This window comes from Castanea sativa, chromosome 5, assembly GCF_040712315.1.
Source record: "Castanea sativa cultivar Marrone di Chiusa Pesio chromosome 5, ASM4071231v1".
Lineage (NCBI taxonomy): Eukaryota > Viridiplantae > Streptophyta > Magnoliopsida > Fagales > Fagaceae > Castanea > Castanea sativa.
This window is the reverse complement of record NC_134017.1, coordinates 68199604-68214966: the sequence shown is the minus strand read 5'-3', so window position 1 is coordinate 68214966 and position 15363 is coordinate 68199604. Positions and strand designations below refer to the sequence as shown.

General features: G+C 31.7%; 1 protein-coding gene across 1 annotated transcript; it reads left to right on the top strand.

The window, feature by feature from the left end:
• The first annotated feature begins 8952 nt into the window (after positions 1-8952).
• Positions 8953-11421, top strand: LOC142637076 (uncharacterized). The gene is made up of 3 exons (XM_075811367.1): positions 8953-9829; positions 9987-10173; positions 10391-11421. The coding sequence occupies exon 3, from the start codon at positions 10406-10408 to the stop codon at positions 11012-11014; it is 609 nt and encodes a 202-aa protein (XP_075667482.1). The 5' UTR covers positions 8953-9829; positions 9987-10173; positions 10391-10405; the 3' UTR covers positions 11015-11421.
• The last annotated feature ends 3942 nt before the right edge of the window (positions 11422-15363 follow it).

The window sequence follows — 15363 nt, the reverse complement described above, 5'->3', positions numbered from 1 at the left end:
CCATTTCCCCATGGGTTGAAAACCCATCACCACGGGTTGATACAGTTAAATCAGATGCGAAAACCCAAACATCAAACAAAGAAGAAAAAAAAAAAAAAACAGAGAAGCAAACTTCTCATCACCAATCCTTGATTCGATGTAAAAGATGCGAAAAACCTTGCTATTACCAACAAATCAAATATATAAACAGCTCAAATGTAAATAATACCTTCGTATTTTTGTGAAAAAAGCTAAGAAAGAGGTCGGGGAGATCGGTACTGGTTGGCGCGTGAAGCACTGCGTGACCATGACACGGCGGTGCGGGTTGGCTGAGCTCGGATCGGTGAAATAGTGCGTGAGGAGGTGAGGGCAGTGAGAGCTTTTTTTAGCTTGTGGTTTCACTAAATGGAGACGAGAGAGGTCTGAGATGAGAGCTTTGCTTTACTGAAGAGAGCTGTTGATGAGAGCATCAAAAGGAGCGCCAAAGGAGTTATTACTCTAACTGTGGGACTAGGTATGTGGTGTTATTTACAGAAATGCCATTGAAAACAGAGTTATGGAAACTGAAAACACCTAAAATGTGTTCAGTTTCCATAACTCATAACTCAAAAATTTGAGAATTGAGTGATGGAAACAAAAAACTAGAAACAGAGTTATGGAGTGCCAAACGGACTTCTCAACTATGGGTCCCACCATTTTTGAGTTATAAGTTATGAAAATAAAGTTATGAGTTATAGAAGTCATCAATCCAAACAGCCTTCTATCACTCATTTCTTGTTTCTATAGGTCTCACCACCACCACCACTCTTGTTTGGTTTGATTTTTTTTTTTCTTAGTTTCCATCACTCATTACTCAAAAAAGTGAGAATGAGTTATGAAAACAACTGATTTTAGAGGGTATTTGGATTGATGAAAATTGAGTTATATAACTCAGTTTTCATCACCCAAAACTCAAAAAACATGGGTTCCACTGAAAACCATGTTATTTGGATTGATTTTTGAGTTAAGTTTCCATAACTCCAAACTCAAAATTTTAAACTTGAGTTACGGAAATTGAAAATAAGATTTGGATATTTCCAAATTTTGGGTTAAGTATTTCAATGGTACTATTGTAAATAACTTAGTCATAGTGGGCATGCGTCAGTGTATTGCTAAATCAAATCAGTGTGTAACCATTGGGAACTAATTCTTTACTCTTGCTTATTTTTCCCCACCTTTTTAGGCTTCTCTCCTGTAATTTTACACCCGTCACAGGGAAGTCCACACCCACCTCTTCTCATTTCATAAATGCATTTCCTTTTCCTTAACCCTCTCTCCTTCCTCCTTCCACTTTTCCTCTAAAAATTTTTGGTGCATCTGAAGAAGACCTTCAACCTAGCCGAAGATCACAAGTCTAGCTAAAGATCAAAAGTTCCAAAACCTTTGGTTCCGTCACTTTTGGTTTGTCACTCACCTTCTTCATTTTGCTAGTTCTTATCCTAGGTGACTACCATCTCTCCCTCGTCCATTGTTATATTTCTTGAGATGTTGCTCTGTGAAAATTTTTTATCCTGTTATAATTTCTTTTCCTAGACTTTGTGAACCGAAGTTACGAATGTGCTAGTTTTGGAGAAGGGGCACGTAGGTATGAGTTACTGTTTTAACCTTTTACAGTAAGTGGGTCCCACCACTTTATGCACAAATTTGAGTTTTAGAGATGAGATATGCAACCAAGATATGAAACTAAATAAATATTTTCAAGAGTGAGTGAAAAAGTAGAGTTAGAAATATGAGTTATGAGAATTGAGTTTGAGTTATGGAAACTGAGTTATGAGATTTGGGTGTTGCGTATTAAATTTTTATAACCTTCCTTATTGTCCATGTAGATTCAAGTAGGGAATTCGGCTCCTCGAACTTAACCCGGGTCATCAAGAGAGCTCAGTCAATTTGGACAAGTTGCAAATGAGCAAAAAGATTCCAAACATATTCTAATTTTCAGCATGGGAATAGGACACACTCACATTATAAAAGGACTATTTTTGCTGTTCAATCATTAACGCCCGTATTTCTAATACGAGCTCGAGGACAATTATAAGCATATATTTAGCTGAATTCTTCCAGTGGTGCACAAGAGGCATTGAATTTGAAGCATCCAAGGAATGCCTGTGACTGAGGTTTGAATATCTTGTCAATGGTTTTTACTTTCTATTTACATTGTGAATGCATTATTTTCGAATCTCATAATTTTGACCCTAGCTTGTACTCTTTTATATTTTTGTTTTTGTTTCCATTCCCCTGGATGATAATGCTCTCATGATCCAACATGATAAACCTTTATCATCTTTAGCAAATATCTCAATCATCATAATAGTAAAAATAAAATTATAGTGTCAAATTTTGTGGTTGGTTATAAATTCTCAACAAATTAATTATGGCAGATCACATTTATTGCATTGTTTCTTGCATTATCCTTGTCACTTCCATCATTTACTATCCTTAATTTTTCAAACCGATTAGACAAATAATGGTGTAATTTACAAAAAAAGTCCAGTGTAGACTCTAGAGTTTAGGGTATGTACAACCCAAACAAACCAAGATCTGATCTTCTTTTTTGACTTGAAAATTTTCTTTCATTCAATAATGTCAAATTTTATGGTGGTTCTCTCTCTCTCTCTCTCTCACATTTATGTTCATTTCCATCCCAATAATTTGGTCCTCCATTTGAAATGTTCCAAAATGTAATTTTCTTAAAAAGTTAATAGATAAAGTTCTTATCTTACCGACATACTTCTTTAAAAAATTGAGACTTGGTGCGATAGCAAATGCCTTTTACCAAAAGCTTTAGGTTACAAGTTTGAGTTTGAGAATCAACATCTCTAATAAATTGGGAGTAAGGTTGCTTATCATAACCTCTTCTAGACCTTGTAAAAGTGAGAGTTTTGTATATCGGATAGAATCTATTATTTTATTTAAAAAGTTAATACTATTCCTGGAGTTTAAATTAATAGTGGTAGTTTTAAAATTTTGTACATTTTTATCCAATAGACAATGCATTAATGATGTTTCCTAAAAAATTTTTTTAATTAGTACAACCAATATGGAACAGGGGTAGAATGTATCTAATGTGTCAAGCTCCTAATCACATATTTGAGCAATACAGAGGGGTTCATAATGCAAAAAGGTCCTCAAATTGATAAGTCTATCTTGCCTTATTGGCCACCAAAATTGCTTCATCTTTGGCTGGCAATGAAACGACCAACACTTGTGTGGAAATGATAGATTTGTGCAAAGGGGTGGTGGACTAAAGACTAAAATTTGGGGAGCAAATAACTGGAGGATTATTGGGCTATAAGACCCCACTTATCTCCCTATAAAAGGAAAGGCCGAAAGATATATGTTAAAGGCGTCTCACTTTGCTTATCTTATCAATTGGTTAATCAAGTAGATCCTTTTTGGATGGTAGAGATGGTTTCTTTCTTAGAATGATTAACACACTGTGATAAGTTGATTTTGATGTCCAATTCAAGTCTCTTACAAGGATTCCACATAATTATACATTTTTTTCAAACTGAAATCTGGAATCTGAAGCATGCTAAGCCTCAAAATCTGAGATGCTTGTACGGTTACTATAATAACATGCATAGAACTGTAACTGATTTTTTTATCTGAAATATTTTTTTAACAAGATATATGATTCGTTCTACAGGAAAAATAAGAAACAAATAAGAAAAATCGTGGCCATTGAGACCTCCCGGACTTTTAAGTATTTCAATGCTTCATTTGTAGATTATCAATTCAATTTCAAATGGTTCTGATAATCCCACAAGCTGGATTTATATAATATTATATAAAAATCACTAGTGTTTGGTTGATCTTATTATAACATATTATAGTTTATATATCTAATTATTCTCCAATGTCAAATACATTTGAAGCTTATCTCCCACTCATGTATTTTAAAACTTATTTCTCAAACCCAACAGGTTGTTTCTTTGAAACAAAGCTTCTGGGGCAGCTCCATTTTCAATTTATGCTTTCTCAAAATTTCCCTGGCAGACCAGAGAGAGTGAGTGAGGGAGAGACCTATTGGTTCTCACTTTATTTTATGTTTTGATACAATAGGATTTGAAACTTCTAATAATATGAGTTTCATAATGTTTACTTTTTTTTTCAATTGTGCTGACTGAAACCCAGGAGAGATAAAGATAGTTGAGCCTAACTGAGTTGGGTTTGAGATGGCTGATTCCATCCTGATTCCAATCAATCTGAACCTTGCCTTGTCATAAACTATATGATTAAATAGATTTTCAAAATTAATGCTAACATTCTTTAATATTTATAACAAAGCACAAGACAACTTGATTCTAAAGGGGAAAAAAAAAGGATGAGACTACTTTAGTTGTGCCATCAACAAATGGCAAACTGTACTAAGAATTTCTTAGATCCCACCTAATTTTATGTTATATCAGTGAAAAGATGTGCTGCTTTGGATTGTGACAAATCATCTACTACACTAATAATGTAGCTGAAAAGGGTAGCAACTGTGATGCATAACAAACTAAGACATTACTAGGATTTACTATTCCTGTTCTCTGATGCAAAAAAAATTACCCAATGAAAAGAGAGATGTTTAGCATATAAAATACACATATATTATAATAAAGAAAAGTTAGGTGAGTTATTTGTAATGAGATTACCTAGTCCAAGCGCCACGTATGATGTTAATTATTGCAGAGGCTCTTGTATGAACTATGAAGCTAAGAGTTCATAAAATAACAATATTTTTGGGTGATATTATATATATATATATATATATATATATATATATATATATATATTCTTTGGCTAAGTTATAACCACCACACATAAAATTAAATAAGCTGATGTAGGACTATGATAATAACAAAGACATGTTTTGGATGATATGCTTGGATTCGTTGAAAGAACTAAACATTCTGCTCTGCATAATTCACACACATTGGATATATGCTTCCTTAATATTGACCACTCACGTAATCAAACTCAGGTATGTGCTTCCTTAGTTCAGTCTGAGATCCTCTCACGCGGCGTGCCATTGCTTATTCATGACTGCAGAAAGTCCAGATTCCCTTTTGTTATGACTGAAGAAACTTGAGCTTGTGGATTTTCATTTTTTTAGCTATAGGATATTGAAAAAGGCCAAGTGATTAGAAGTACCTTACTGTATTAAAAGAAATCTCATAGGAGACTTTGTGTAAGAAAGAGTTCTTGTTTTATAATATGGTAAACAATACTACCAAATAAATAAATTTATATATATTTATATATATTTATTTATTTGGGGATTACACTTAGAACCAAATTAAGAATGAAATATGTTAATCGGTGAGTGCACGTGTAAAATTAATCAAGTGGTTTCAGTGCATTGGGATGTAGTAAAAGCAAATAATCAAATATTATTTTAACTAAGTATTGGTTGACTACCTAGAAAAACTAATTGATTACAATAAAAACATTTTGGCACTCATTAACCTATCAAAAAGGCTAAATTGCATAATTCATCATTAACTTTAACCTTTGTTTCAAAATTGCCCTCATATTTTAAAATGTTTCACCTTAGGGTGCGTTTGTTTCGACAGTAAATCAATTCCGGAAAATGTTTTCAGCATTTGCGGGTGTTTGGCAACACCTGAAATTTTGGTCAAACGGAAAATCAAACCAATTGACCATAAAATAAACCCTCCCCACCCGTAAAACGTTTTCCATGTCTATTTTACCTTCAAATTGAAATTTTCCAGAAAACAAAGACACAGAGCACGAAGAGAGAGAGAGAGAGAGAGCATGATTTACAAAGACACAGAGCACGAAGAGAGAGAGAGAGAGAGAGAGAGAGAGAGAGAGAGAGAGCACGAAGAGAGAGTAGAGAGAGTGAGATCGCCATCGCCATCGCCGTGCCGACGCGATCTCCCCTTCGCCATCGCCATCGCCGCGCCGCGCCGCGCGATCTCACCTTCGCCATCTCCATCGCAGCGCGATCTCGCCTTCGTCATCGCCGCGCCGCGCCGGCGCGATCTCCCCTTCGCCATTGCCAGTCGCCTCTCTCTCTCTCTCTGTCTTCGTTCTTCTCTGACCGGATTTGAGATTTGTTGATTTGTATTGAGAAAAATTGATGATGAGCTTTTTTTTTATTTTTGGGTTTTGTTGTGCTGTATTGAGAAAATTTGATGAGTTTTTTTTTTTTTTTTTGAGTTTTGTTGTTCTATATCAGGAAATGATATTTGTTTGGAAGCTGAGAAAATGTGAGCAACAAATAGAAAATGCATTTTCTATAATATTTTCAAGATCACAACCAAACACCTGAAAATATTTTTCAAAGTATTTTTTAAAATGTTACCAAACACCTAAAAATATTTTCTTTTCCCGAAAATATTTTCAGTTGAAATTATTTTACACCCGAAAAATATTTTACACCCAACCAAACGCAGCCTTAGTCTCTTTACTTTCAAACTTGTTTAAAAATGTCATTATGGTTATTTGATGGATAGAAAATACTACTAGGATAAACAAATTTATGTGATATCATAGCAGGTTTCATATCATCAAATGACCTAGGTTTAATGTTTTATGAATTCTTTTTTGTTATATCAATATTTTCCATCCAACATATGACCGCAAGGATTTTTTTATACATTGTAAAATATATATGTGTTTTGGAATAAAGATTAGAGATTAAGGATCAAAGATATAATTTATTTAGGACAAATTTTAGCTTCAAACTAGTTTAGAACTATCTCCACCAACTTACTACACGGCAATTTATAAGACTATCAATGTGTATTATTTAAATAAGTCACATAATTCATTAAAAAAGTTATATGATTAAAATTACACATGAATGATCTCTTCAATCGTCACATAATACATTGGAGGAAGATTAACTCCAAACCTAAGCCAAAATCCCATGGGATCAGTTGCAAAAACACCTAATAGGGTTTCAATTCTTCTTTATTACACCTTAAGGTTTTCGTATTTACTAAATTGACCTGTGGAACTAACTCTCTTTAGCCCTTATATATGGAAGAATCACACAAGCATTATGTGACCACATTAAGAAAAACAGGGTTTTAAAAATCGAACCGGACTGGCCTGTCCGAATTTGGTCTAGTAAAAATTCCCAAAATCGGTCAAAAATCGCTTAAAACCAATCAATAATCAGGTTAAATTGGGAACCAGAGGCAAAAACGGTTTTGCCTCCGGTTCGGTTTTTAAAACCATGAACTTAAATACTTTATGAACAAAGTTTTTTTCCAAACTAGTTTGGAGAGAAACCCTTCAAACTTATCATATATCTTTTTTTTAGGTGTGAATTTTGAAAATCTAACCGTTGAATTTCATGTTCCTTATGTTCTTAACATGCATATCAAATTTCGTTCAAATTGGATTTTATTTACTATTTGATCGATGAACTTATTTTTTATACACAATTTTAGATTACAAAAACTTGAAATTTTAACATTTGTTTGATGACATAGCAATTGATTTTTGATTTTCTTGAAATTTTGCAAGCATGAATAATATAATAAGAACATACAATCCAACGGTTAGATTTTCAAATTTCACACTCAATATAAAAATCTTTGATAAGTTTGAAGGGTTTCTCTCCAAACTAGTTTGGAGAGAAACTTTTCCCATACTTTATCCATGCCACTAAGACACTAAGAGCATTAGCATTAAAGGTTGCAAAACCCCCAAATTGCTATTTTATACCATCAAACTACAAAAATGGACATTACTCGGAAAGCTATTTTTAAAATATATTACAACTCAGCTCTAGTAATATCTTATAATAAGTAAGATGGCATTTAAAATATCTAACCGTTGAATTTCATGTTCCTTATGTTCTTAACATGCATATCAAATTTCGTTCAAATCGGATTTTATTTACTATTTGATCAATGAACTTATTTTTTATACACAATTTTAGATTACAAAAACTTGAAATTTTAACATTTGTTTGATGACATAGCAATTGATTTTTGATTTTCTTGAAATTTTGCAAGCATGAATAATATAATAAGAACATGCAATCCAACGGTTAGAATTTCAAATTTCACACTCAATATAAAAATATTTGATAAGTTTGAAGGGTTTCTCTCCAAACTAGTTTGGAGAGAAACTTTTCCCATACTTTATCCATGCCACTAAGACACTAAGAGCATTAGTATTGGAAGTTGCAAAACCCCCAAATTGCTATTTTATACCATCAAACTACAAAAATGGACATTACTCGGAAAGCTATTTTTAAAATATATTACAACTCAGCTCTAGTAATATCTTATAATAAGTAGGATGGCATTTAAAAAAAAAAAAAGGTTTTATATTGTTTCTCACCTCTTTTATATGATTTCTCTCTCTCTCTCTCTCTCTCTCTTTTTAAATGTTCCTGAAAAAAAAACCTCTTTTTAAATAGATTTTTATTGTCTCTCACAACTTTTGGCTTATAGTATTTTATTGGATAGATATATTATTTTAATATATTGTATAGTAAGATAAAAAACGTTGGGTCTATTGTATAGCAGGATGATATAATAGACATAGTTTTTAAGATAGTATTTTTTTTTTCTTTTTTTGCAATTCCAAATGCTAATGCTGATGTGATATTCATATAATTTTTCTATTTATAAAAGCTAATAAAAATTACTCTCTATGGTAAATTTGGCTAATAGAGAAACATCAGAGAGTTACAAGTAAGAATAAAAACTCAAGAGGTAATTTTGCATTAAGCCTATATAACTTATTTAACCTAGGAATAAATGAGTGAGCATGAGGGAGAGTAAGCAAACAAATTAACTAAAGTAGATATACTCCAATGTAAGATGAGATAAGAGGTTTCTGCATGAACCTCAAATAAAAGCGTTGACCCACACATCTCCCCTTGGGTCATAATCCAACAGAACCCTCCTGATTTAAGTTTGAGAAGACCCCTGACCTTCCCACTCCCCCTGACCTATATTTGCCCCCACACTCTCCTCTCCTTCTCTCTCACTCTCTCTCTCTCTACACTTTTTTTTTTTTTTCATTATTAAATTTTTCTGCAAGTTTTTCTCTTTTTCTTCGTTACTACTACTGTCTTTAGGTCCTTTATTCATCTTTCTGCAATAATCCCCAAAACCCAGGAAGCATTGAATAAGAATGAACTGGTAAGAGTTACACAGAAAAGAAAAAGAAAAGTTTCAGTCACAGTTAAACCCTCCTCTCTCACTCAATCACTCACACCACATTTCTCAAGGCAATATCAACCAACCAACAAGTGCTTTTACTCCTTAAGCTTAGCTAGCACCCTCTCCTAGGCATCCTTAAAAAAGTTGCTTCACACTTTCACACGCACACACTAATATGAGAGATAGAGAAAGCTTTTATGCCTTTTCACTCGCTGAGCTTTTTTTTTCACTGATATAACGCCGATTGAGCTGAGTTGTAGTGAGTTGTAGATAAGGTTTGCGGGAATCAGTGAAGGGTTGGGTCTGACCAATCGTTCTTCTCCACCTTTCCCAATCAAAAGCTAGCCTTTTTTTATTAAGCTTTATTAAAAATAATATATTTTTTTCACTGTTCATCTTAGGAAAAACAAAAAAGAAAAAAAAACAAAACAAAACAAATGAGAGCATGTATATCAATCAGTATATGTATTAACCCCATTTAAAGAAGTCTTTCACACCACTGACTGTTTCTCTAGGTGGTAGTAAAAGAAATATGCTTGGATTAGACTTGGTTTCTGGGTTTGCTCAATGCCAAAATATCCATCTTTCTTCTTCTTTTTCTTCTTGTTCTGGATTCTCTATTCTGTGGGCTTTTGGATTTTTGTAATAAACCCACTTCACAGTGAATCTAGGTGAGTTGTTTGGGAAGTAAGAGATTCTTATCAAAGCCCATCATTTTCCTTTTGCCTTTTTCCTTTCCATTTCAGGTTTTATGATAGGTATGAAAGTTAATAAATCAATTGATGTGGTACATATTTTTTGTTGTCTTTTTGCTCTCTGTGGTTGCAGGGTACCATTCTGAGCCTAAGACCCTTGAAATCTGTGATTTCTTTGGAGGTATTCTGGCAAGGGAAAAGGGCTTCCAGAGCTTCTCTTGCTTTGTCTTGGGTTGGTTTTTCGGGGTTATGTACAGTACTAATTTGAGAAATCTTTGAAAAGCCCTTGTTCTTTTGGAGGATATTGAAACAAAGGCAAGGTAGATTCCTGATATTATTCTCTTTCACCTTTCTCCTTTCCTATTCCCAAGGAACAAATCAGATTTAGCTCATTAAAACCATAACTTAAAAAATAATAATTCAAATTGTTTGCTTTCTATTTATATTGAAAGAAGTGGTTCAATAACTCTTAACTCCATTCAATTCTCTCTCTCTCTCTCTCTCTCTCTCCTATTTGAACTTCTTTGGAAATCATAGAGCAAATAGCTAGCAATGGGAGATTGGAATGGTACCATGAGCAAAAGCAATGGTCTTGGTGGGAGATCAATGAGAGATGAAGATTTTGAAGAAGAAGATGTGTGGGGTTCTATTAAGGAAAGTGAGGATTTAAGTCCTAAGAAAATGAGGAAATCCAAAGACTACTCTTCTGGTTCTTCTTCTGCATGGCGCTTCTCTACTACCCCAAGAATGATTCCAAGGGCTAATAGCAATATTACTCCAACAACCCATGAAACCAAGGTGGTTGTTAAGCAATCCTCAGCTCCTGTGAACGTTCCTGATTGGTCTAAAATTTATGGGAAAAGTGCCAAAATGGGCTCAAGGGTTGGATCACTGGTGGATGATGGTGAGGATGGTAACAGATATAATGGAACTGTTGCTTATGATGATGGAGATCGTCATGGTGTAGGTAATTATGGGGGTGATGATGATGATGAGGATGATGGTGATATGGTTCCTCCACATGAATGGATTGCTAAGAAGCTTGCAAGGAGTCAGATTTCATCTTTCTCTGTTTGTGAAGGGATTGGAAGGACACTGAAAGGAAGGGATCTTAGCAAAGTCAGGAATGCTATCTTGACAAAAACAGGTTTCCTTGAGTAACTTGGCGTTTACCTTCACCATTATCACCATGTCATCATCCTCATCAGCATCATCATATTGTGGCATCAACACCATCCATCAAATCATCATCATTCTAAACCTTGGGTCCCACGTAATCTTTTTTTTTTTTTTTTTTTTCTTGGGTTCAATTCTTGCTAGTAATATAGGTGGTAGTAGTACTTGTATCTGATGTACTGGTATGGGGTAAGTGGTGGAACTGCAAAAGTCTTTAAAAGGGTCAGCTGCTCTTTTAAGTGTGTTTTTCAGGGGCAGTGAAGAAAAGCCCTTGGCAATGGCTGCCTCTTGAGATTTTGTCTGGTAGTCAAGTAGAATTTGTGCTTTGGGTAAATGGAGTTGCTCCTGTATCAGGGAATATGAAGCGAATTATAATTTAATCTTCATGTCTACCCATCTACTTTTGGCTGCTTTTGCATTTCTTGTTTAGTTTATAATCTTTCTTAGAGTTTTATCTCAAGTCATTTTTTTTTTATAATACATTTTTCTTTTTGTTTTACTTGAAGTATTGAGCATTACATCATCCACTGTATTCAATAGGACCAATACTCCCCCCCTCACCAAAGAAGTCAAAAGAAAAAGAAACTACTCACCCCACCACTTTTTCACTTCTCTCAGCTTTGCTTTCATAACATGTCATGATTTTCATTTTTTCCCATTAAAATTTTTTATTCCCAATTGATGGAATCTAACCACAATGTACTAGTGGGGAACACAAGCATATAACCCTAGAGAAAAAATAACATTAGAGATTAAAAAAAAATTGCAAATAATATCATAAGTTATTAAGACGAAGAGTTATGATTGGTATAACATTACTTTCATACTAGTTGCAATCCCGTGCAATGCACGGGAATATCCAACTATTTTAAAATAATATGTAATATATAATTTATTTTTTAAAATATTTATAAAATTATATATTAGAACTAACATAGTGTTTTCTCATAAGAGAATTTCATTTTAAATGTATTAAACTATTAAGTAAGAATTTTTTTTTAAATAACTATTTACGAAACCAACAAAGGGCAATGATTTCTTTTTTTGAAGTAATGAATTTTTTGTTCCCTATAAATAAAAATTATATATATATATATATTTTTATTTTATATTAAGATTATTTTCATCTATTCATATTATGAGTCAATTTGCTAGTGATAGAATATAGTGTGGATTAAAAATTTCCAATTATGACATTTAGAAAAGAATGAGAAAAATAGTTTTTTTCCCACTGTTAATAAATTTCAACTTCTAGCATCCTATTTTAATGTTATCTTTAATTCCAAACCACTCTTTTGAAGTATAAAAAGTATAATCATGATCTCTCTTCTTGAATACATTACTTATACATCCATAAAAGTACATCAAATCAAAACATACCTATATGAAGATGCTTTGCAAAAAAACAAAATGTCTCATTAATCATCGTTTTGCAAAATGTCATATCAATTATTGTTGAACAATGATTAATTTGATCGATTAGGAAAATAGCTTTTTATTTATAATTTATTAAGATTATTTTTTCTGTGGAAACTGCAAATTCGTCCACTCTCAAAAAGATTATAAAATAAACAATTATTAGCAAATCTCATAATTAAGTTTCTATGTGCATCATTATGATAATTAGTAATAATAACAACAATAACAAAAATAATTATGAAAATACAATTGTGAGAGCTAAAATATGTCATTCATTCAATTATTTCCATTTGATTACCTTTGCTTTTATCTAAATAAGTGGCACTATAAAGTATTTCTAATACTAAGAGTACTTTCTCTACAAAAACTACAGTTTTGTTCACACAAAATGGTTAAAAAAATAAATAAAACTTAGTAAAGTCTCATAGTTTAACATCTAATTAAATCACTAAAAAAATGATTTTTTTTTGTTCGGGAATTAGAATATCAAAATACCTAAATATGCATAAAAGTTGATACAAATTTTCCAAAAAGAGAAATAAATGTGAAGTAACAATTAAATCAATAATAACAAAAAGAACCATTAGGGGGGAAAAAGTGGTTGAAACAATAAAAAAACATCAAAAGAGACAAAATTGGAGAGAGAGAGAGAGAGAGAGAGAGAGAGAGAGAGAGAGAGAGAGAGAGAGAGAGAAAATTGACCTTTTTTGCAATGAACAACATGAAAGGATTAGGTGAGAGAGGTGGAATTGAAGTAAAAGAGATTTATAAGAAAATCAAGTTGGAAGAGGAAGAGTAAAAGCAGTTGAAAGGTTCAAAAAAGTGAAACCATAGAATTTATGAAGATGAAAGGCTGGAAGGGTGGAAGGAGATGAAAGGTTCAAAAAAGTGAAATTGTAGAATTTATGAAGATATAAAGGAGAAAATTTATAAATTTATAAAGGAAATCAAATGAAAAATTTAAGAAGTCAATGATTGGAGAATATGAAAAATTGAACTAAGAAGACAATGGTTGAAAAATATGAGAGGTTAAACAAAGTAGAAATTGCAAAAATTAAAAAAAGACTGCTAATGACATGACACAAAAAGGACTTTTGTAAAATTTATTTTAAAACTTCCATTATTTTATAATAGTATAGATAGATATGTATGGACATTGTTTTTTATTTTAAGTTCTTCATTGATTTTATTGCTTAGTTATAGCATCTGAATTAAAGTAGATGAATGTGTAAAGGTAAAGTTATATATAAAGTTAAAACCGTTCAAGATAAATGTGTAAAGTCAATCTATATATATATATATATATATATATATATATATAATATTCTCAAAAAAATATCTATATATTTAATATTGTCAACAAAATTTAGGAATAAAAATTAAATAAGAAAAAAAATGATTATGTAGTCAATGACATGGTAGATAAGATGACGCAATATGAACATAGCAATAATAAATGTTACGCTTCAGCTTTTAAATATATATATATATATATATATATAGATGTGTAGTGATTATAACATGACAAGATTTATATATAGATGTGTAGTGATTATAACATGACAAGATTTAAGTGGTTTGCAACGTACCCATGTCCTCTCCGAAAACAAGTGGTAAACTGGTAATCAAATAGCTATGTATAAATTTATTATTATTATCATTTAAGTCTTTTGGCTATCCTCAATGGTAAACTCATCTGGATAACCTTTTACTTCTTTGTAATAACTTGTGGATTTATTCCAAAATTACTAATTAGAGGCATACAAGATTTATTCCAAAATCACTAATTAGAGGCATACGAGAAGGGGATGAACCTCATGATTCAATGCATGTAGAAAAGGTTCTAGAAAATGTTTTTTTTTTTTAATTTTATTTTTTATCTCCCTTTCCAACTAGAGACTCAGAAAGTATAAAGATTCGGTATTTTTTTTTTTAATATCATTACACGATGATTATAATTTAATGATCCTAACCACAACCCAAAGGTCATACAAGTGCCAAGCGGAGGCACAACTCCTTTCAAAGCAAAATTTTGCTTCTCACATACATGAGCATTGCTTATTTTGTTTAATATGTATTGCAATATATATACTTACTTACAAACGATGGTGAAACAACTATTGATGGATTATAAATCTAAAAAAAAAAAAAAACTATGTGAGCTAGTAGAGGCGTATTCCGAGTCATCATACTCAATAAAATCAATTTTTAATAAAATATCGACGTGTATAAAAAATTTACTATTATTATTTAATAAATTGATGTGACAATTGAGTTATCATATATAGAAAGCATAGTAAAACTCATTTTGCATTTATGATATTATTGGTTAACACGTATGATATATAACGTTAGTTATGTTCATATACATGCCTTTTTCATTGGTTTCCTTCCAATCCAAATATGTTTATATCAAGTATATATTTGTTTATCTATAATTTTTTAAAATCTCGCTTTTTTATTTTTTATTTTAAGTACAAGTAGATTTTAGTTAGCTCAATTTCAAAAAAAAAAAAAATCCAATCAATAAAAGTCAAATGAGATGCAATTTGGCTAGATACAATTGAAGTGAGTAGATATAGATAACATATTGTCGACCAAGCTAAAACATGCTAGACCGAATTAAAACAATTTAAGGCCAAATATTACAGAGATAAGAGAAGTCTTTTTTTATGTGTAAATATCTTAAGTGATATTTTTATTTTTTTTAATATTATATTATTATCTTAAACTTTTTTCGGCTTTTTAAGATGTGAAGTTAGTAAATAATCAATCTTAAGTAGGATTTTTCTCAATTTTAATTTTGAAAAAAAAAATTATGCATCAATAACTGTAATAAAGATTCTCAAAAAAGTTATTAAAATGCATTTGAAAAAAAAAATCTTTAATCAAGAATTATTATATTACATGTTTGA

Coding starts and splice junctions, on each gene's coding strand:
- LOC142637076 (XM_075811367.1), top strand. CDS start 10,406: ATGGGAGATTGGAATGGTACCATGAGCAAAAGCAATGGTCTTGGTGGG.